General features: G+C 43.8%; 1 protein-coding gene across 1 annotated transcript in view; it reads left to right on the forward strand.

The window, feature by feature from the left end:
- LOC308309590 (RIMS-binding protein 2-like) overlaps positions 1-24,360 on the forward strand; it is a gene marked incomplete at both ends in the record, with an annotated part of 107,618 nt that overhangs the window by 42,616 nt on the left and 40,642 nt on the right. Inside the window, 10 exon segments of the mRNA XM_080755501.1 lie at positions 2,091-2,213; positions 6,207-6,293; positions 9,367-9,417; positions 14,813-15,026; positions 16,389-16,556; positions 18,232-18,365; positions 19,320-19,399; positions 20,527-20,636; positions 22,616-23,051; positions 23,053-23,395. Coding sequence (XP_080611627.1) covers positions 2,091-2,213; positions 6,207-6,293; positions 9,367-9,417; positions 14,813-15,026; positions 16,389-16,556; positions 18,232-18,365; positions 19,320-19,399; positions 20,527-20,636; positions 22,616-23,051; positions 23,053-23,395 — 1,746 coding nt within the window.

Consider the following 24,360-nt stretch of genomic DNA (forward strand, 5'->3'; position numbering starts at 1 on the left):
CTATAGCCTATAGCTTACGCAGCGAGCGGAAGTTTAGCCTATAGCCTAGCTTACGCACGTGACGTCGTGAACGTCATGAACGTCCACCTTCCATTAAAGGGCTGCAATTCCACATCTCGCCAGTAGGTAGCGGCATCTTCAACGTTGGGATAGCCTTACTGGGGGGGGGGGGGGGCTTGGGGTCAATTACATATATTTTTTTGGAGTCCTTGACATGACAATGCATATAAGAACCACTGACAAACACATAGGTTTTTCTGAAAACTGTCAGTATTTATAATTTAGAAGACTTTTTTTTTTAGAATCCCCTTTTGCTATTAGCATTACTGCGAACGCAGTGAGCACTTACTATGAGACCTAGCAGATCATGTCTGTCTGTCTGTGTGTCTCTGTGTGTGTCTGTCCCGCTATCCAAATATGGAGTGTGTTGCATCAGCAATCACTCAGCTCCATATATGGGCACAAAAGGGGCCAGGTCCACTCAGCTCCATATATGGGCACAAAAGGGGCCAGGTCCACATATACAGTAACAGCGGGACAGACACACAGACAGACACACAGACAGACAGACAGAAATTATCTCTCAGCTGCGTTCGCTTCCCGCGTTTGCGCGTCTTACTGGTGCTATGCTTTTAGTTATTGAAAAATAGCAGATCTACAAGCTCATAGCGCGCCGCTCATAGCGCGCCACCTATGAGCTTGCCTTGTATAGGTCTGTTGTTTTTGAAAAATCGAAGAACGACTGACATGGAAACACGGGCTTTTTCAGAAAACTGTCAGGACGTCGATGACATTTTTAGAATCTGATCTCGGGTCAGAATGGGTTAAGTAAAACAATTGAGTATCTTTTTCCCCACCACTGGTGAGGCTTTACTTTGCAGATCCCACAGTGTTGTATAAGACCGATAGGTATATATCCATGCTTTATATGTACAGCGCTACTGTACAGGATATGCTGTGTACTGTACGTCTCAAGGCGTTGCATCGGTCTTATATACAGTTTGCAGTCAGTGATCCATCCTCTTTGGAAAATCAATACACGAACAGCCCCTGTGTTTCCACATGGGGATTGTGTGCCCTTTTAGCACCTCTACTAGTCACCGTGTGTGTGTGTGTGTGTGTGTGTGTGTGTGTGTGTGTGTGTGTGTGTGTGTGTGTGTGTGTGTGTGTGTGTGTGTGTGTGTGTGTGTGTGTGTGTGTGTGTGTGTGTGTGTGTGTGTGTGTGTGTGTGTGTGTGTGTGTGTGTGTGTGTGTGTGTGTGTGTGTGTGTGTGTGTGTGTGTGTTCCTGGCATTATGTCTCATATTGATTTAAAACAAAAACAAAATGTTGGTGTATTTATTTGGGACTCGCCGTTTCGGTGTTTGTTTCCAAGTACAGTTCGATTTGTGCATTGTGTTCAAACAAAATTTGACGTATACGTTGGTCACAGTGCGGGTAACGGCAAAGTAAAGCTATATATTTAGAATATTACATACGCAAAATGTCTTCCAGAATTTGTCAAAAAAAAAAACATATATATGTTTCTATGTGTCAGCGGTGCTCAACTTTTTTCATGTCAAGGACCCCCAGAATTATCTGTATTTGGCCGTCGACCCCCACATCTGAATATATGTTGTACCAGGGACCCCCTGCCAGAAGCAGCAAAGATTTGAGTTAAAACCGTTCGCTTTGAAAGAATATAGTGTATATTCAAAGATTTGCGCCACATTTTCACGACTTTTCCAAAAATTAGCCGACCTACAAGTTCATAGCGCGGCACTCGGTGCCGCGCTATGAGCTTGTAGATCTGCTATTTTTCAACAGCTAAAGCATAACATGATGCTTTAAAAACACCAAAAGGGCTTCCTATAGGGCAGCGCACTACGAGCTTGTATAGGTCCAATCACAGACCTTATATCACAGACCTTATATCACAGGTGCAGTCGGAGTGTGACCGGCTGAGACAGACCTTGTATTACAGACCTTATATCACAGACCTTATATCACAGACCTTATATCACAGGTGCAGTCGGAGTGTGACCGGCTGAGACAGACCTTGTATTACAGACCTTATATCACAGACCTTATATCACAGACCTTATATCACAGGTGCAGTCGGAGTGTGACCGGCTGAGACAGACCTTTTCCGTTGTGCGCCAGGAGAGGGACACGGCGCGGTGGGAGAGGAGTCGGCTGCAAGGCAAAGTGGAGAGCCTGGAGCAGGTTCTGAAGGTGAGAGAGAGAGAACCCATTTTGGGGGCGGGAACCCCTTTTGGTGTTAGCAATTATGCTATGCTTTAGCTATTGGAAAATAGCAGAACTACAAGCTCGTAGCGCGCCACCGAGTGGCCAAGAATATATATTCTTTCAGAGCGAATGTTTTTGAACTCAAATCTTTGCTTTCTTGGAGTGGTCCCTGAGACAACATATTTTCAGATGGGGGGGTGTCGACGGCCAATTACTGTGCATATAATCGTGGTAGGTCCTTGACATGAAATAGTCTGAGAGCGACTGACACAGAAACATGTTTTTTTTTTTTTTTTCCAGAAAACTGTCGGTCGATTTAACCCATTCTGAACGGGAACCCATTTTGGTGTCAGCATCATGTTATGCTTTAGCTATTGAAAAATAGCAGATCTACAAGCTCATAGCGCGCCACCGAGTGGCGCGCTACGAGCTTGTAGGTCTGCTATTTTAGAAAAATCGAAGAGCGACAGACATTTTTAGAATCTGATCTCGGGTCAGAATGGGTTCATCAGACCAGTGTGTGTCCTAGTGGAAAACCTCGTATGAATCTGATCTCGGGTCAGAATGGGTTAAGAGACATTTGTATATATAGAATCGTTTCCCAGCAGCCTGTCTAAAATGGGACAAGGTGTCATCGGTTTCAACTCTTCTTTTTTTCTCCTCCTCATCATGTTCTGTTGTGCCAATAGTATAATCAGACAGAGTCTGTGTTACCGCGACGGAATGCAACTCTCATTACAAATCCCATGCCTTTCGGCCTGAACCTTCTATTGATCCGTCTGTTTGTGTGTGTATACGGTAGGGATCGGCCCCCGTGTTTTCGAGAGAGAAAAAAAAAGGTCCATGCGAGAAAATAAATTGACCCACTCTTTAACCCATCTTGGGCGGGGGGGAACCCTTTTTTGGTGTTTTCATATAGCATATTATGCTTTATAGCGATTGGAAAAATAGCAGATCTGCAAGCTCGTAGAGTGCCGCGCTATACGAGCTTGTAGGTCTGCTGTTTTTGAAAAATCGTGAAAATGTGTCGCAAATCCTTGAATATATATATATATTCTTTCAGAGCGAACGTTTGTAACTCAAATCTTTGCTTCTGGGGGGGTGGGGGGGGGGGGGGGGGTCCCTGGAACAACATATTTTCGCGGCCGATTACATATATTTTTTTGGGGGGGGGGTCCTTGACATGAAAATGTTTGAGAACGGCTGACATGACAGAAACATGGGGTTTTTCAGAAAACTGTCTTATACTGACAGGCATTTTGTATATAGAAATCGGCGTCCGGCCTGAATGGGTTAATATAGAAAGACAGGTGTGTGTGAGTCTCTCATTGTGTATCGATTATATGTGGATGGATGGATGGGGGTACACTGTGTGCTATACAGCAGGGGTTCTCAACCCGTGGGTCGCGACCCCTCGGGGGGTATTGAAAGCTAAAAATAAAATCGTTTTTTTTTTTGTTTTTTGTTTGCAACTCAATGGCTGGAAAATGCATACACTTTCCTTAATGATTGTATCTGGTTTCAGCGTTCATTTATGATGTATTTTCTCTAATATTATAGGCTATTTTTGCAGTCGGTTTGTATAGACAGAGCGTCGCAGTCCCCCTCCCCCCTTTCAGAACAACGAGTGGCACCAGGAAATGAATCCCAATGCATTTGGTCCCATATAGGCATTTCGTGCTTTATTCATTTAAAGACCTTTTATAAGCGTCGTACGACGTACGAAGCCAACTCTTGCCGTGACACAAATCATGGCGACACACACACACAATATTTCGGGCCAAACAAAGAATTAGAAAGTAGAAAGAAAAAAAAACGGCAAGGTTATACAACCCTTTTTTTTGTTGTTTTTCTTCTTTGTAATTCTTTGTTTGGCCCGAAATATTGTGTGTGTGTGTGTGTTGTCATGATTTGTGTCACGGCAAGAGTTGGCTTCGTATACGACACGCTTATAAAAGGTCTCTAAATAAATAAAGCACGAAATGCCTATATGGGACCAAATGCATTGCGATTCATTTCCTGGTGCCACTCGTTGTTCTGAAAGGGGGAGGGACTGCGACGCTCTATAGGGGGTGGGGAAGGGGGGGGGGGGGGGGGTGGGGAGGGGGGTCATGATACATGGCCAAAGCATTTCCGGGGGTCCGTCCGTCCGTCCGTCCCCAGCCAAAAAAACGTTCAGAACCCCTTCTCTACAGAATCATACTGAGAGGGGGGATACTTGGTCTGCGTTCACACAGCAGATGGCTGGACTCAGAGGAGCGTTTGGCGCGAAGCTGTTAGGGGTTAAGCGTCGTCTTGCTCTGGGACACTTCAACGAGTATATAGAGCCAAGGGGTTTGAACCGTTTTGTCCTCGTGATTACCAGACTATATAATAATATACCCACTCGGCTATACGGCCAATTTACCTTAGTGTGCTGGGAGTTTGGAGGAAGAAGGCAGAAAGGAGGACGAGAACAAAGAATAACTAGAAAGGTCGCAATTTAAAAAAATTGCAGAGTGTGGTTGCGGCAGTGGCTTACATGTACCCCTCCCACTAATATTGCCAGCCTATTACAATTTCAAGTCACACCTTAGATCATGTGTAAGTAATTCGGAGGGGATTTAACCCCCAAAATTCATGTTTTTGCTTTTAGAACTTGGTTGGTTGAACCACCCCGGACATGTGTTTCAAATTTTGGATGGATTGGACATTCCGTTCGTGATTTATGGCATTTTTTGTGATATAGGCCCCTCCTACTAACTTCGGACGACGATTACGGCCGAACGATACGCACTATCAGAATTCTGCAGTTGGTTTTTTAATCGGATGGGTCCAGAGATCACGTGTGCCGATTTCTGTGAGATTTGGACAAAATCTGTAGTGGGAAAAGCAAAAAGTGTGTTTTGGACAAAATTCAAAATGGCGGAAAATCTATCATGACGCAAATGGGCGTGGCCTATATGGGGAGATGCGTCATGACCCAAGGAATCCAGGGAAAAAAATAATTTTACTACCTACGGTTCAAGAGTTATAAGCCAAAAGGTAAAGTGGGCTGTTATAGCGCCACCATGAGGCCGACCTAAAAATTTATAATTTTAATTAATTTTAGTGATAATTATGAATTTTTCCTCCAAGTTTTGTAACTATAGTGCTTACAGTCTCAGAGGAAAAAATACTTGAATGTGATTTTTTGCATTTTCCCATTCATGTCAATGGGGAAATTGAATTCACTAATAAATTCATATCAATTAAACTATACAACATTTGTGGGAGGTATAATGCGTCAAACTAAAGACTAATAGAATAATAATAAAGTGTTCCAATTACAAGAGTCTGGTTGCCCTGGGAAACTCAAACCGTGAGAGGAGTAGCATATAGACTTCTATTCTGACCTGAGATCAGATTCACACGAGGTTTCCACTGGACAACACACTGGTCTGATTAAAACCCATTCTGACCTGAGATCAGATTTTTTAAAAAGTCAGTCGTTCTTCGATTTTTTCAAAAATAGCAGACCTACAAGCTCGTAGCGCGCCACTCGGTGGCGCGCTATGAGCTTGTAGGTCTGCTGTTTTTCAATAGCTAAAGCGCGACATGATGCCGACACCAAAATGGGTTCCCGTTCAGAATGGGTTAAGTGTATAGGCTTCTTGTAAACCCATTTTGGGTCGGGGACCACCTTTTGAAAAATAGCAGATCTACGAGAGCTTGTAGATCTGCTATTTTTTGCTTGTATGGTCTTCTATTTTTTGGAAAACTCGTGAAAATGTGACGTGAAATATTATTGTAGCACCACTGATATAGAAACGGGTATTTCAGAAAACTGTCATGATTTTGTTTTATTTCTGACATGACGGGCCTAAAATGGGAGTCGCTTTGCAGTTTGCACCACTGCTTTCATGCTTTGACTATATAACCGTCGTCTGTCTGTCTGTCTGTCTGCCTGCCTGTCTGTCTGTGTCTGTGTCTGTGTCTGTCGTGTGTCTGTGGCTCCAGCATATGTGCGAGGCTGCAGTGCGAAGGCATGAACAGGCTTTGGGCGTCCTTCACACCCAGCAGCAGGAGATCAGTCAACTGCAGAGGGTAAGAAGACCCAGATCAGGTCTATTATATAAAGTCAACCCTGATATACTTCATCGTTTGTCGTTTAACATTTAGACCTGTGTGAGGAGGACGATTCCACCACAAATGTCTCTTCTAAATCCTGACAGTTTTCTGAAAAACCTCTGTTTCTGTGTCAGTGGTTCTCAAACATTTTCATGTCAAGGACCATGGACCATCTGAAAATAGGTTGTTCCCCCCCCCCAGAAGCAAAGATTTGAGTTAAAACCGTTCGCTCTGAAAGAATATATTCTAGACTAGAAAAAGTGCCCCTCTGGGCACAGGTCTCCACCAGGGCAGGTCAGGTTGTGGCCTCCTGGTGGCGCTATAATAGGAACAATGTGAAAAGGGTGCCATTTCTCCTTACGCCTTCGATGGCAATTGGATGATTTGAGGCATTTTGTTTCCAAAAATGTTCAAAAAATCCACCTGTTGGTGGCCAATGTGAAAAGGGTGGGATATATTCCTCAGCCTAGTAGGAACGTCTGTGAAAGATTTCACGTACATTTCACGTAAATTGCACACTGCGTTCATGATTTGAGGCTTTTTGTTCAAATCGGGCCAATCCTGCAAATTTTGAAAGCCACTGTTAGGCAATCAGGATGGAATATGCAATATCGGACAGATCTGCCTTGATCACATGATTATAGAGATACTGTGTAATGATTTGCGGGATTTTTGCACAAAATAATAGAGGAGTAATATAAAAAAAATGTTTTACAAACGTCGGCCTCCTGGTGGCGCTATAAGAGGCCTGGATCGGGCCAACGGTGCCGGAGATTAGCTGGTAACGGACGGACGGAAGGACGGACACAGACACAGACACACACACACACACACACACAGACACACACAGACACAGACGGAGTGCAAAACATACTCTCTCCCCATGCCTTCGGCCTGGTGGAGACAATGATTTGCGACACATTTTCGCGAAAAGAAAAAGAAAATAGCAGACCTATACAAGCTCGTAGCTTGTAGATCTGCTATTTTCCAATAGCTAAAAGTATAACGTATAATGCTTTAAAACACCAAAAGGGGGTTAACCCGCCCAGAATGGATTAACCACTCACACCTTATTTACTTTGTCATACAGCGAATATATAATCGCAAAGCTCACAATCAGGATTTTACAGAATCGACTTGTGATCTCTGTGTCGATATTTCTCAACGCAGAGTGTCTGGGGGGACCAGCAGGGGGTCCTCGATGAAATGACCAAATCAACAGTTTCATAGTGTATAGATTGGGGTCCCCGGGATGCACGTTATGTCAAACGGGGGGTCCTTGTAAGTACACATCTTGACTTGAGTGGTTCTCAACCTGTGGGTCGGGACTTTTTGGGGCGTCCCCAGATGACAGTACAGTGACAATTCAAAGCTGCTATAAGCAATAACATGTAAACATTTTAATTACCTTGTTGGTATTCAGACAGCAGTGGGTAGAACTCTCCCCCCCCCCCCCCCCATTTTTTTTTTTACACATCTAGGGGCCGCAATCTGCATTCAAAGATTTTCCTATAGAAGCGTTGTCATTGGTCGATTTGCCTGTCTGCTTCCTGATTGGTTATAGTCATTGCGGCTGGATTTTTTTTTTTTTTCCCGACCAATGACAAAGCTCCTATAGGAACATCTTTGAATGCAGATTGCGGCCCCTAGAGGTGTCACAGAGACTACACCCCCTTTTTTCATGAAAAAAAGGTAGTCGACGAACATTTTTCGTCTTATAGTGTTAGTCTGCGAAAACAACACTGGGTCCTCCTCACGCAGCTAAGAAGACGGCCCCCACAAACCACCGCTTCCCGGCCTCATCTTCTTCCTCTCAAAATGTCCGGGATTGCTGCGTCACACAGTGATAACAACACGAGACCTGGCTTCACCCTTCCATTCCAGACGCGGCTATAGTATTGAGCTATAGCGAGGACGCACATGCACGCATACACCTGCAGGCGACAGGACAGAAACCGTGACTCGCTCTCCAGACTTTTTTGTGAGTATGTGACAGTCAAAGTGCAGACCGGCATATATATCTTCCAAGGGAATTTACTGTTGGTCCTGGTGAGTGACTGCTGTGTATATATATATATACCACCAGGTGCTTAGACGACCGTATAGCCCTTAGTCACTTGTATGATGCTAAGTAGGCTATTAGTCTTCAGCAAAACGGCCACCCCGAGGGAGCGCATGTCACAGCAGGTGACTTTCACCGTGCTAATTTGAAAGTATTGACCCCCCCCCCCACCCCACCCCTCCAAGTTCCATCGGAAACGTAAAATGTGCCTCCTGGACGTTGCAAATATATGCTCCGGATAAAGTGCGAGCGCTCGGTGCAATCAAGCGCTGTCGGAATGGTTGTGTGATGATGATTGAACAACCTCGTTCTCGACACCTCCACCAAGACCCAAAAGGAGCTGATATATAGTTTGACTTCAGGAGGTAGAATATTCATCTGTATACATCAAGGGACGACGAGGAGGTGGAAAAGGGTCTCGGACAAATGCATGACCCATGGAAAACAGACACTGCACTGTCTGAGGAAAATGGAACCCTTAATTGGAGACTGTGCTATACTGTCCTTCTTTACGCCGCTGTTCCGTCGAGTCTGTGTTGTTTTCAGCTGCAGTTACATCTTTTTTTGGGGGGAGTCCATTAATGTTTGAGAACGACCGTATGTGACCATATAGAAAGTAGAAAAACATGAGGTTTTTCCAGACATTTTTGAAGGCATTCGTATAGAATCGTCCTCAGGCCTAAATGTATTTTAACCCATTCTGAACGAGAACCCATTTTGGTGTTGGCACTATGTCATGCTTTAGCTATTGAAAAACAGCAGATCTACAAGCTCATAGCGCGCCACCGAGTGGCGCGCTACGAGCTTGTAGGTCTGCTATTTTTTGAAAAATCGAAGAACGACTTACATTTTTTTTAAATCTGATCTCAGGTCAGAATGGGTTAATCAGACCCCACAGTGTGTGTGTCCAGTATGGAAACCTCGTATGAATCTGATCTCAGGTCAGAATGGATTTTAACCGAGTGCTTCTTGGGGTTGCGTCTGCAGGCTCAGGTTGAGGCGGACGGCGAGCATGAAGAAGCGGTGCACCAGTTAAAGGTACGTGGTGGGGACACATTGTACACGGCATGCATTCACACCTGACGTCGACGTTTTAACCCATTCTGACCTGAGATCAGATTCTAAAAAATGTCTTCTACATCCCGACAGTTTTCATTCTGACCTGCGATCAGATTCTAAAAAAATGTCTTCTATGTCGGTCGCTCTTCGATTTTTCAAAAATAGCAGACCTACGAGCTCGTAGCGCGCCACTCGGTGGCGCGCTACGAGCTTGTAGATCTGCTATTTTTCAATAGCTAAATTACAACATAATGCTAACACCAAAAGGGGTTCCCGCGCAAAATGGGTTAAAAAAAACGTCACATGGTGCTCAATATTTCATGTCCTTTCATGTGTGGAGTTTGCATGTTCTCCCCGTGTCCCCTAGGGTAGGTACCCTCACAAAAAAACATGCCGTAATCCTGGTCTCTAAACTGCCTCCCCCTGGCCAGCCGGGGCGCCTGATGGAGGGGAAAGGAACTGGTTGGAATAACGTGTTCCTTCCACGCGCTATATGTCCAACCATGGGGAAACTCCCCCCTGTCAGGTGTAAAAGGAGCAACTTGGACACTCAGGCATGAAGGAAGCATGAGTTCAAGTCCGTTGCTCTCCCCTTGGTTGTACGTGGAGGGTGTGTAGAGCCCAGGATCACATTAGATGATTGACACAGGGGTGAAAAATGGGTTACAAAATCGCGGGATAAAAAAAATGAAGAGAGCCCTATATGGCCACGCCTAGTTCGACTACCATCGTTATATTTGTATCCATTTGCAACACTAATGGGATTTTGGGTTCAGCAGGCGAGCCTTGACCCCATGATGCCAGCAAAGAGGGGAGAGCATTCTTTTTTAATTACAGCTCGTTGAAAACCCTCCAAACCCCAAAAGCCATCTTAAAAAAAAAAAAATGAGCCTGCAGTATTTTAGCTGTTAATCATTTGCACTAATGGTTGCAATAAAGATTACATTTAATTGATTTAAAGATTAAATTGTGAAAACCACACGTTTTCACTCTGGGTGAATGGAAAAAAGAAAAAAAAAGAACGATTGCGATTCATTATTCTTGATGTGTTTGAAAAATATTTATTCTTCATTATGATAAAATATAATAGGCTATATGCGTAAACACATACAGTATATCAAAGCCACACATGCTCACACACACACACACACACACACACACACACGCACGCACGCACGCACGCACGCACACACACACACGTGTCGTGTACAGTACAGTATCCTTTTGCACAGCTTCTCCTCAATCGTCAGTAATGAATGAATGAATAGTTTATTTCCGTACGTACATTTTCATGTTTAAAAGACAGTATAGTGTTACAAGATCAGGTTTAGCACGGAAAAGGTGTATATAGGCGTGAAGCCAAAGCTCAGAGAGATGGCTATTCTACCCCCCCCCCCTCTCTCCAAACTGTATACGGCTGTATCTATACTTAACCCATTCTGACCGGGAACCCATTTTGGTGTTTAGCATCATGTCATGCTTTAGCTATTGAAAAATAGCAGATCTACAAGCTCATAGCGCGCCACCGAGTGGCGCGCTACGAGCTTGTAGGTCTGCTATTTTTGAAAAATCGAAGATCGACTGACATTTTTAGAATCTGATCTCAGGTCAGAATGGGTTCATCAGACCAGTGTGTGTCCAGTGGAAACCTCGTACGAAATCTGATCTCAGGTCAGAATGGGTTAAGTTCTGTACTTAAGTACAATTTTGAGGTATTTGTACTTTACTTGAGTATTTCCAATTTCCAGTACTTTTACTTCTACTCCACTACATCTCAGAGCCCAAGTTTTGTGCCGTTACGTCACTACAATCATTTGAAAACTTGAGTCACTATATAGTTACTTTGGCGATTTTAATTTTGATTAGAAAACATACATTATAACCACTTCAACCCTATATACACATTTCGGGCCGTTTGAAAATAGAAAATAGCCGATCTGCAAGCTCTCAAGTTGTGACGCATTGTGAGGGCTTGTAGATCGGCTATTTTCAATAGATCTTCTACACATTTTGAACTTGTGAAACGGGACATTCTGCATTATGAATACATTAAGCTTTAGTAGCTTTAAGTGCAGAGAAGTTATGCCCCCCCCGCCCCCCCCCCCCCAGAAGCAAAGATTTGAGTTAAAAAAAGTTCGCTCTGAAAGAATATATATATTCAAACTGATTTGCTCCACATTTCCACGATTTTTCTAAAATAGCAGACCTACAGTATACGTACAAGCTCGTAGCGCTACAAGCTTGTAGATCTTCTATTTCTCAATATAGCTAACGTATAACACAGTGCTATACACGCTCAGTTCACACGGGTGTGATTTTTGAAATATTTTTGAAAAATAAGTAACAGTTTTGGACATACATGGTATCCGAAATATATTTATATATATATATATATATATATATATATATATATATATATACTGTATATACAGTATATATGTATATATCTGCTGTCGGTCGGAAACCTTGCATTGTATTTGTGTGTGTGTGTGTGTGCATAACTTCTCTATGTTTATATAACCCCGCATAGCTATTAACTCAGGTCCCCTCAGTCATTGTTGCGAGCTGTTCTGATAATGTCTTTAGCGTACTTAACTTTCATAAGCCTCTTAACCCATTTTGGGCGGGAACCCATTTTGGTGTCGGCATCATGTCGTGCTTTAGCTATTGGAAAAATAGCAGATCTACAAGCTCGTATAGCGCGCCACCGAGTGGCGCGCTATACGAGCTTGTAGATCTGCTATTTTTGAAAAATCGAAGAGCGACTGACATAATATAGAAGACATTTTTTTAGAATCTGATCTCAGGTCAGAATGGAAAACTGTCGGGATGTGTAGAAGACATTTTTTTAAATCTGATCTCAGGTCAGAATGGAAAACTGTCGGGATGTGTAGAAGACATTTTTTTAGAATCTGATCTCGGGTCAGAATGGAAAACTGTCGGGATGTGTAGAAGACATTTTTTTTTAAATCTGATCTCAGGTCAGAATGGAAAACTGTCGGGATGTGTAGAAGAATTTTTTTTAGAATCTGATCTCAGGTCAGAATGGAAAACTGTCGGGATGTGCAGAAGACATTTTTTTAAATCTGATCTCAGGTCAGAATGGAAAACTGTCGGGATGTGTAGAAGACATTTTTTTTTAAAATCTGATCTCAGGTCAGAATGGGTTAACTGCGGCGCAGCGAGGGGCTTTGTTATCAAAGCGTGGCAGCGGTTTTGTCGGAAGCACGCGTCTCGCTGCTGTCGGACGGAGATACCTCCCGTCTCCATGTTTCTTTTACTTTTGGTGTTTTGCTATTTTTGAACAGTTTTGGACACTTATATGAGGATTCCACTCGACAGAGACTATTATGTGTTGCTGTAATAATGGAGGGAACCGTATCACTTCCAGATGCTTTGATTAGCCCATTTGGACAGTTTTCTGGAAAAAGCCATGTCGGTTGTTCTCAAACATTTTCATGTCAAGGTCGGGACCCCCAAGATTATTATGTAAGTGGCCCACCGACCCCCCCATCTCAAAATATGTAGTTCCAGGCAGTATAGGCACCCTCCGGAAGAAAATAATTGAGTTGAAAACGTTCGCTCCGAAAGAATATATTTTCAAAGATTACCTTACAGGGTTTTTCAAAAATAGCAGACCTATACAAGCTCATAGCGCGGCACTATGAGCTTGTAGATCTGTGTTTGAGCTGCATAGACCGGTAGTTCTAATTCTAAAACACTTTCATGTCCCCCCCTCCCCTACCCCAATGAATGTGCATTAAGGTCGCCGACCCCCACCTGAAAGATTTTGTGCCAGGGAGAGCCTCGAGATGTTTTCAAAGAATCTTCCAAAAATAGCAGCTCTCCACACGCTCACAACGTGCCCCCCCCCCGAATAATGTATTCTGAAACGGATTCTGATGCTATACATATAAACACATTTAAGTTGGGGAGAGAGACCCCTCGAGGACCCCTGGGGGGGTCCCCCAGATCCCACTTTAACCCATTCTGAACGGGAACCCATTTTGGTGTTAGAAATATTGATGGTGGTGATGTTATGCTTTAGCTATTGAAAAATAGCAGATCTACAAGCTCATAGCGCGCCACCGAGTGGCCCGCTACGAGTTTGTAGGTCTGCTATTTTTGAAAAATCGAAGAACGACTGACATTTTTTAGAATCTGATCTCGGGTCAGAATGGGTTAATCAGACCAGTGTGTGTCATGCAGTGGAAACCTCGTATGAATCTGATCTCAGGTCAGAATGGGTTAAAAGGACCAGCGGATTAGACTGCTGGCTTTCTTGATATCGCAAAAACAAGCTTTTGGAAAGCATCTCTTTTGGGGGTTGTGTGGTAATTGGTTCTGCATTTTGATCTGCATAAACAGATATAGGACAGCGGGGCGGCTGCTCTATACCGAGAACTCAATTACGGAGTGGAATTTCACCAACTGATGGCTTTTTGGAAAGTCAACTCAATTCAACTCAAAAGGGGGCTTTATTGGCATGAGAAAGCATAATACGTTTACATTGCCAAAGCAGAAGGCACAATACAGCAATTACAGTCAAAACAAAATGTACATGTATACATTTGAAAGTCCCGAATCTTCGATAAATCAAATTCTTATATGTATACCAAGATCAGTCGATGCAGATGTATAGTGCAGGAATACACGCAATGATTAGTCTTTATGTAATTGGGTTTTCAATGTAATGAGTCCCAGGATGAAGGGATGGTCTTTTAGACGAGTCCCAAGGACATTGTATGAGTCCCTCTTCAATGACATTAGTCATATTTTGCCTTTTTTCTGCATTTAACTCCCATTTCATTTTATATGGTCATAATGTGGTTATATTCATGTAGAAAAGAGAAGCTAGCAAAATAAACTAGAATAAAAAAAACAGTACAGTAGTGCAGTAGTGTAGAGGTCGTTGTTTTATTGCGTCCCTTAACTAGAAACTGCGTTTTGTGGTGTTTTAAACATTATGTTATATAGTTTAGCTATTGAAAAATAGCAGATCTACAAGCTCGTACAGATCTACAAGCTCGTATAGCGCGCCACCTAGTGGCGCGCTATACGAGCTTGTAGGTCTGCTATTTTTGAAAAATTGTGAAAATATTTATTCCAGAAAACTGGAGGATTTAGAAGAATTTGTACGTCACTGATCTCTCTCACACTCTCTCTTTTTCATTCCCCTCTCTCTCTCTCTCTCTCTCTCTCTCGTCCTGCACTCCTCTCTCTCTCTCTCTCCCTTTCAACTCTCGTTGTGTCTGTGTGTGTGTCTGTGTGTGTGTGTGTGTGTGTGTGTGTGTGTGTGTGTGTGTGTGTGTGTGTGTGTGTGCTCTCTTTCACTCGCATGCGCAACGGTTTTGAAAAAAAAACCCCCAAAAAGGTCAAGGTTTGTGACCTGGAACAGAAGTGCCGGTCGCAGAATGAGCAGTACCACCGGCTCTCGGAAACACTGCTGAACCTCCACCTCTGCAGAACACCTCTGCAGAACGGGCCAGAGTCGTCGTCACCGCCCACGCCGGACGCCGCGGACGCCGTCGCCATCGCCCCCCGCCGCGCCGTGGATGTCCTCCATTCTCCACGGCCTGAGCCCTGCTGCATCTCCTCCTCCACCTCCACCTCCACCACCTCGTCCCGGTGTCCTCCTCCTCCTCCTCCTCCTCCCCTCTCTCCAGACCAAGGTTATAATAGTTTTGGGGTTTTTCTTTTCATTATAGTTCAGTTTGAGTTAGCCTCGGAAACCCAGACGTTTTTATTTCCAGGGAGAAAAAAAAAGTCTGGGTCTGAGTCCACTTCAATTCGGCATAGAGTAGCGCAAACATTGCTCACTCTCTGCTGATTTCTGATTGTCTGCACCTTTGTAAAAATTGACATACACACGCACACATGTACACACACACGCTCCTCTCTCTCTCTCTCTGTCGCTCTAAGTAATTAGTCTCATGTCGCGCAGCTGCGCATATAGCTGCCTATGTGCCATAAAAAGCATAGGTGAGTTCCAGGCTAAGTTTGAGTTAGTTTTGACATATTTTTTTTTTCTTCCTGATTCAGTTAGTTTTAGTCCGTTTTTAGAGCGGGGTTTGCTCGTTTTTTTTTCGTTTTTATTTTGGTGAAAATGCTTAGTTTTAGTTTAGTTTTAGTTTACTTTGGTTTATTTGTGTGGGTTAGGGTTAGCGTGGCTACATGCTGCCGTACGGTGCTGACAAACTGCCAGAAAGCTTGTTGGAGAAATGAGGAAATTAATCTAAATGAATTTAAAAGGATTATATTTAGGGCCGGGACTAATTGCGATTCATTTAAGATTAATTAACTACAGAAAAATTAATCGCGATTTACTAGAACTGGAGGCCTGACAAAAAAACAGTAACAATATGAAGTAAGTACAGCTTTGTGATGTCACTGAGATGTACTTGTTATTGTTACTACATTTTTTTTCAGACCTCCAGTTCTAGGCAACACAGAATGGGGTGACTTTTTATTATTATTTCCACAACAGGTATATTAATGACAGTAAAATGTTGAAAATTAGTGGTATCCTGCAGTAGTCACGATTCACTGGGATACCAAAAAACATTAAAAGAAAAAGGTTTCTCGCTGTTCTCAGGTTGAATATTGATTTGCGATTAAAATGTGATTAATTAACTACAAAGCCTCTGATTAATTAGATTCATTTTTTTAATCGAGTCCCAGCTCTAATTATATTATAAATATCCGAAAGGCATATAGATATTGATAAAAACTAAGACTAAGGGTATTCTGTCTATAATTTCAGTTAGTTTTAGTCAGTTCTGAGGACACACAATACGGTTTCAGTTTAGTTATATCGTTTTATTTATTTAGTTTTTAGTTTTTATTATAGTTTCAGTTAACTAAAATGTTGTTTTTTTTGTTAATTCTAGTTTTCGTTTTTTTTTAGTTATAGTTTTAGTTAACTATTATAAGTTATAACCTCTCTCCAGACACGGCGGCGGCGGTGGGGGCCTCCGGCGTCCTTCACTCTGAGGCCATCGTCTCGACGTCGTCCCAGTGTCAAGGTCAAGGTCAAGGTCGTCCTCCTCCTCCTCTCTCTGCAGACAAAGTCTCACAGACGTTCCTCGACGGACTGGACGCGTCGGAGGCAGCACAAGGTGGGGCCAGTCGTAGTCAGTGGTGGGGAGAAAAAAGTACTCAGTTGTTTTTTACTTAACCCATTCTGACCCGAGATCAGATTCTAAAAAAAATGTCTTCTATACATCCTGACAGTTTTCCATTCTGACCCGAGATCAGATTCTAAAAATGTCTTCTATACATCCTGACAGTTTTCCATTCTGACCCGAGATCAGATTCTAAAAATGTCTTCTATACATCCTGACAGTTTTCCATTCTGATCTGAGATCAGATTCTAAAGATGTCTTCTATACATCCTGACAGTTTTCCATTCTGACCTGAGATCAGATTCGTTCTTCGATTTTTCAAAAATAGCAGAGCTACAAGCTCGCAACGCGATGCATTGTGAGCTTGTACATCGGCTATTTTCAAATGGCGGAAATGTATAGGGTTGAAGTGGTTAATGTACGTTTTCTAATCAAAATTACAATGGCCAAAGTAACCTGTAACTAAAGTTTTCAAATAGTTGTAGTGACCTAACGGTACAAATTGTGGCTCTGAGATGTAGTGGAGTGGAAGTAAGAGTACTGGAAATTGGAAATACTCAAGTACAAATGCCTCAAAATTGTACTTAAGTACAGTACTTAAGTAAAAGTACTTAGTTACTTTCCACCACTGAGTGTATAGTACACGGAAGATTCAAGTACTTTATTTGATCTATTATATCACCAGTCACTCCAAACCTAAAGAATATTTTTTTGGCGCTAACACGCTGAGTGATAATGTGATATATATTGTTTGCTTTACTGGGATAGCGCATAAAAAAACCCCGCAAATATAACAGTATGATCCTGTTGATCTTTGTCAGAATAGATTTTTTTTGTTTGTGAAATATACAAACATTTTCTGCATCCAGTCGATCATGAACACAAATATGTCCCACATTTATATTATAATATGACTACATGGGTATTTGTTGAAACAGTCCATGTTGAATTATATATATTATACATATATTATTTATTTATTTTACATAATAGGTAGTTAAAGGTAGAGTAAGTGATTTCACTTCATTCAAATATCACTTCTTTTTTTTTGTTTTGTTGTGATAATCCTCTCTACTATAGAGTGTGCTGACCATATAAGGAGTTCCTCCCTGTCCCCAGTTAACCCCTGGGGGTCAAAAAACCTTTCGGTTTCGTTTTTTGACTCTCTATCCTGATTGGACGAAGGCTTATAGGTCCCACAGCCAAAAACGAAACCTAAGGTTTTTTGAGTGAAATCACTTACTCTACCTTTAAACAACTAGTGGACTAGTAAACTAGTAAAAATGACTAGAAGTGAATGCCCTATACTCGAAACTGTACTCTCCGAACAGATATACCATACCATGAGCAACCCCGAATATAGAAGCTGTTTATCCCATTCCGAACGGGAACGCATTTTGGTGTTAGCATTATTTATGATATGCTTTAGCTATTGAAAAATACCAGATCTACAAGCTCGTAGCTCGCCACTCGTTGGCGCGCTACGAGCTTGTAGGTCTGCTATTTTTTTGAAAAATCGAAGAACGACTGACATTTTTTTTTAATCTGATCTCAGGTCAGAATGGGTTATTTTTGCTATGGAAAATCAATGTTTCCCAGGCAATGACGAGGGATGCCGTCACTGATCACCCCCCCCCTGGTTCTTCCCTATACTCGCCCACCTCCGCAGCAGACGACCTCACCGGAGGAGACAGAGATTGGCTAGAAGAGCTGTCCGTCAAGCCGCCGCCACCCGGCACCGCCGTGACGACCGTAGTAGAGCGCCCAGGAGGCAGCCCTCGACGGGCGCCGGCGCCCTCGGAGGTGTGTGTGTGTTGACGTATCGTCGCCCGGCCCGGCCCCGGCCCGGCCGTCGGGCAGGAACCTTCTCTACATCTAAAAATCACACACGTGTGAACTGAGTGGTGCAATTCCCCCCCCCCCCCCCCTCTCTCTCTCTCTCTCTCTCTCTCTCTCTCTCTCTCATTACACAGCACTACCCCTCCCTCTGTTTCTGCCGCCCCCTACTGGTATAAATCAGTAACATACTCAGGCTCATGTGCACAGGTACACACACAGGTAGGTAGGTACATGGACATTGCTGATTGTAGGAGTGGTTGCACCACTCAAAAAAATGTCTTCTATACATCCTGACAGTTTTCCATTCTGACCCGAGATCAGATTCTAAAAATGTCTTCTATACATCCTGACAGTTTTCCGTTCTGATCTGAGATCAGATTCTAAAAATGTCTTCTATACATCCTGACAGTTTTCCATTCTGATCTGAGATCAGATTCTAAAAATGTCTTCTATACATCCTGACAGTTTTCCATTCTGACCTGAGATCAGATTAATCGTTTTCTGAAAAACCTCATGTTTCTATATCGGTGTTTGTCATACTATTTCATAGAATCATTATTGAATCGGCCGCAGACCACCCCCCCCCCCCCCATCTGTAAATATGTTGTTCCAGGGACTCTGTCTATTCTCTCGCTACACTCTATAGTTTGACACAAAGAGATGCACCAAAAACTTGAAATATGGAAGATACGAGGTTTCTGCCCGACAACGACGATATTATATGGATGGCTATATACTGTATGTGCAGTACTTAATGCATGTGTGTGTGTGTATTAGGCATGTAACGATATACACTCGTATATCACGATATGAGGCTCACTTGCAGCGACAGTTTGGAGTTTAGGTTGTTTTGAATGCCGTCGTCATGTCCATATTGTCGAATGACTCTAGACTTCCCCACTGGCCTTTATCCAACAGATGGAGGATGAGGTCAGCCCTTCGCCCAGGTCCAAGCCTCGATACACAGGCCAGGTCCGCCTCTGCACTGCCCGCTACAGGTGAGAGGTCGAGTTCTGGGGGTTTAACAGTTAACAATATGTCGTTGGGCATTGACACCGCAGTGGCGGCCTAATATATAGGTTTCAATCGTTTCAATTGAAACGGGTCAACGGCCAAAAAATAATAAAAAAATAGTAGTAGTATAGTGTGTTGTTTGGTTGTAATTGTTCCCACTTCCCAGTGTGTGCACTCACTGCACTAGCAGCGCTGACAGTTGCGATTGCATCATTGTATATAGCCTATGCTGCCTTCCATGTTATACCTTAAAGTAAAAAAAATAGTTTGATCAAGCAAGCTGCTTTTGTCCGATAATACACACTGACAAAAAATATATATATATATATATATATATATTATAAATTATTAAAATTATGACGTCATGAACGGGGCCTCCCGATCCTTAAGGCCGCCCCTGATTGACACGATATGATCTTATTCAGCGGTGTTGTTTTCGTCGGCTAAAACTGAGACGAAAAGTGTTCGTCGACTACCTTTTATTTCACAGAGGAAAACTAAAGCTATCAAAACAGTAATCAAAACAAAGCTATGGCGACTAAAACAGAGGCTAAAAATACTGACAACTTCGCCAACAAATAAAAACTAGACTCAAATGTTATGAAGGGAGTAGTGGACAGGAGATCCAGTATGACCAGTAAGTCATTTTACAATTAGTTGCGTGCTGAAAATAGCCGATCTACAAGCTCGTGGGCTTGTAGATCGGCTATTTTCAGTAAGTGTAAAATGAGCCAAATCAACTAATGATTCCCGTGCGCGGTGCACGGCTGCAGCCCACCACCGCTCCTTGGCTGCAGCTCACCGCTCCTTGGCTGTGGCTCACCGGCGCTCCCATATAGATTGGCCAAACGCGGGGGAACACATTTCACTGCGGTAAACGTGTGTTTGCCAATCGTATACGATTGATAACAGAGCAGTATCAGATTCTGGACGGATTATCAGCAAAACCACGTCAACTCTCTATTCGCTTTGTTCGGAAAGGAAAGATCTGATGAAGCTGTATAATGAGCAACCAAATGTCGTATTATTAATTTATAATTTCACACCTTTTTTAGTTTTTTTTTTTTAACTTTACAAATGTAACAACAATAACGTTCTTTCTCCTTTTCAGTTATAACCCTTATGATGGACCAAATGAGCACCCCGAAGCAGAACTCCCCCTGGTGGCCGGAAAATACCTGTACGTCTATGGAAACATGGACGACGACGGCTTCTATGAAGGTATAGGAAATAAATAAATAAATAACATAAATGTATGGCAGTGGGTTCTCAACCTGCAGGTCCTTGAGAGGATTCCAGGTGGTCCACCTGCAGTTTAAATGATGGAGAGTTTGGTAACCAAATGGACCCTTATATTATAGATCTTGAAGAAATGGAATGTGGAAGAATTGTTATTTTGATTGAACGTTATCGCTCCTGAATACAGCATAGAATTGTGGACAAAGAATGGTGGGATGTGGCTAAAATGCTTAACCCATTCTGACCGGGAACCCGTTTTGGTGTCGGCATCATGTTATGCTTTAGCTATTGAAAAATAGCAGATCTACAAGCTCATAGCGCGCCACCGAGTGGCGCGCTACGAGCTTGTAGGTCTGCTATTTTTGAAAAATCGAAGAACGACTGACATTTTTTTAGAATCTGATCTCAGGTCAGAATGGGTTGATCAGACCAGTGTGTGTCCAGTGGAAACCTCGTATGAATCTGATCTCAGGTCAGAATGGGTTAATAAATAGTGGTCCCTCATGGTATCAAAATGACAACTCATGACAACAAACACCATTTTTGGGGCCGAGAAAATCATTAGAAAGAAGAAAAAAAAGGGCACGGTTTATTTTGTTAACCCCTTTTGGTGTTTTAAAACATTATGTTATAATTTAGCTATTGAAAAAATTATAAAAAATTAATATTATTATATTATTTTGACGTCAGGCCTAAATGGGTTAAATAAATACTTCCTGAAACGTCTATGGGGAAAAAATGAATTGGAAATTATTTTCGCTCGTCTGATGCTATTATTATTAATATTATTATTAATAATAATAATAGTAATTTATTAATATTAATATTATTATTGCTTATTTTGCAATTGGTTATTCCGATTAACCGATGCGCCCCTATATGACATACAGAGAAGCCTTCATAATGCTAATAGGACTCAGTGTTTATCCTAGGACTCGGTGTATCTGCTCCTCAGTCAGCTCAGCCCTCTGCAGTCGTGCTCAGCTACTCTGAGTCATCGTCTGTGGGTGGTGGTGACTGGTAAGATGGCCTTGCATCCTGGAGAAAGCCCTGTGTGTGTGTGTGTGTGTGTGTGTGTGTGTGTGTGTACACACTACACACCCCTGGGGAGGCAGGCTGATGGCTCAGAACAAGCTGTTGTCAAGATGGGGACCATGGTCCTTTTTAGTTCAATGGCTAATCCAACAAGCCACTGCTTAGACATCACCATGCACGCACACACACACACACACACACGCACACACGCACGCACGCACGCACGCACGCACGCGCGCGCACGCACGCACCTACACACACACATCCGCCAGTTTACCGAAGACAGCATGGAAGATAGTGTCGGTAATGCAGTGTGTGACACTGTGTGTGTGTGTGTGTGTGTGTGTGTGTGTGTGTGTGTGTGTGTGTGTGTGTGTGTGACACTGTGTTCGTGTGTGTGTGTGTGTGTGTGTGTGTGTGTGTGTGTGTGTGCGCGCGCGCGGCTGATCAAACCGGGCCTGAATCCAAACTAAATGGACTCTGAGCTGGGTGTGACTGGACAGACACCTGTTGTGCCTCCATCTAATCAATGCACACAGGATAAATCAGTCATCCCCACACACACACGCGAGAGAGAGAGAGAGAGAGAGAGAGAGAGAGAGAGAGAGAGAGAGAGAGAGAGAGAAAGAAACCAATGCCCTGAGCAAAACTCAAACTGGCTTCCCACCACACTATACCGTACAACAGACCATATTTTCAACACCCTAATTGACAACCAAACTAACAACAACAAGAAATGTTGGCAGGGCTGCAGCCTGAGTCCAACCCTCTTTAACACATACTTCAATGAACTGGCAAAAACACGGGCAACCCCCTAGTGGACACATGCAGATTCAGGCGATGAATGAGTTTTTAATTTCACTCTCTTTCTCTGTCTCTCTCTCCCTCTCTCTCTCTCTCCGTCTCTCTCTCTCTGTGTCGTCCAGGGGAGCTCCTGGACGGCCAGCGAGGGCTCGTCCCCTCCAACTTCGTGGAGTTTGTCCAGGACAAGGAGAGACAACTAGCCATCCAGGCGGCGGCGGGCGGCGGGGGAGGAGGGGAGGGAGGGGAGGAGCAGCAGGGGCCATGTTTGGCCTTAGCTCTGGTGGACGGCGGTGGCGTTGGCGGCGGTTGCCTCCTCACGCAGGACGGTCACGCAGGCGGTCTCCTGGGACTATCCGCCAGCAATGGCGGCCTGGGGGGCGGCGGTCCCTGTAGCAACGGCACGGGAAGAGGAGGAGGAGGAGCGTTGGACGCCGAGGACCTCGCCGACGAGGACGCCGTCCCGTTCCCCCGCAGGATCAACCTGATCAAGATGCTGGCGCGCAGCGTCATCGTGGCCTGGGAGCCGCCGCCCTCCTCCTCCTCCCCCCCCCCTCTTCGTGGTCTCGGGCTACAGCGTGCTGGTGGACGGCGAGCCGCGCGCCAGCGTCCCCTACGGCGCGCCGCGCGCCGCCTGCAAGAGCCTGCTGGAGGGCCTGCCGGACCTGGACCTGGCCCCCCCGGCCCCCCCTGGTGGCGGCGGCGGCGGCGTGCACCGCGTGTCGGTGCAGTGCGTGACGGACCGCGGCCTGGCGTCGGACGAGCTGCGCTGCACGCTGCTGGTGGGCGCCGGCGTGGTGGTGGCGCCGTCGGGGCTGCGCGTGGACGACATCCGCCGCGACGCGGCCGAGCTGTCGTGGAGGCCGAGCAACAGCAACTACGGACACGCCGTGTTCCTGGACGGGGTGGGTGTGCGCGTGTGTGTGTGTGTGTGTGTGTGTGTGTGTGTGTGTGTGTGTGTGTGTGTGTGTGTGTGTGTGTGTGTGTGTGTGTGTGTGTGTGTGTGTGTGTGTGTGTGTGTGTGTGTGTGTGTGTGGTCAATGTGAATTAAGGGGACATTTCGCATGAATACACGTGTCCTCCTAAACCCCATTGGCCAGTATGTGTGTGTGTATCAGTGTTGTTTTTGGCAGCTAATTTTAGTTTTAGTCATAGTCTCTTGAATAGTTTTCACTTAGTTTTAGTCGCATTTTAGTCGCCTGGAATGTTCTAGTGTTTAGTCTAGTTTTAGTCGACTAAAATGTCATACGATTTTAGTCGACTATAAATCTACAGTTGAAAAATCTGGATCTCTTGTCCACTAGTCCCTTCCTAACATTTTAGTCTAGTTTTTATTTGTTGACGAAATTGTCAGTATATTTAGTCTTAGTTTTAGTCATCATAGATTCGTTTTTATTTAGTTTTTATTTAGTTTTAGTCAGTGAAAAAAGGTAGTCGACGAACATTTTTCGTCTTAGTTTTAGTCGACGAAAACAACACTGATGTGTATGTGTGAAGGTTTTTTTTTGTTTTTGTTTTTTTTGGTTGCATCCACTCCCATACTAAAAGGCTTTCTTACCTTTCTTTGTAGTCGTTACGTCCCCCACACCAAAGAGGTCCAGGTGTTATTTTGTGCAAAAGCTCCTTATTGGCTGTTTCCCCTACGTCTAAGATACAGAACCTTACCCTGGAAAAAGGTTTGTTTCAGTAGGAGTTTTGTCCCCTCAGCCATCACGGCATTAAACAAACTGCCCCGCCGATAGGATGGTTTCTGTACACAGTGGGGAACTCATGTTTTGTTTTGTATTGTCTTGGTGTTATGTTGTTTCTGTACTATGTGCTGTTTTTGTGTTGGTGTTGAACAGACCTGTGAAAATGAATATCCTTCGGG

This window comes from Protomyctophum bolini (genome assembly GCF_963924005.1).
Source record: "Protomyctophum bolini genome assembly, chromosome: 22".
In the NCBI taxonomy this organism is placed as follows: domain Eukaryota; kingdom Metazoa; phylum Chordata; class Actinopteri; order Myctophiformes; family Myctophidae; genus Protomyctophum; species Protomyctophum bolini.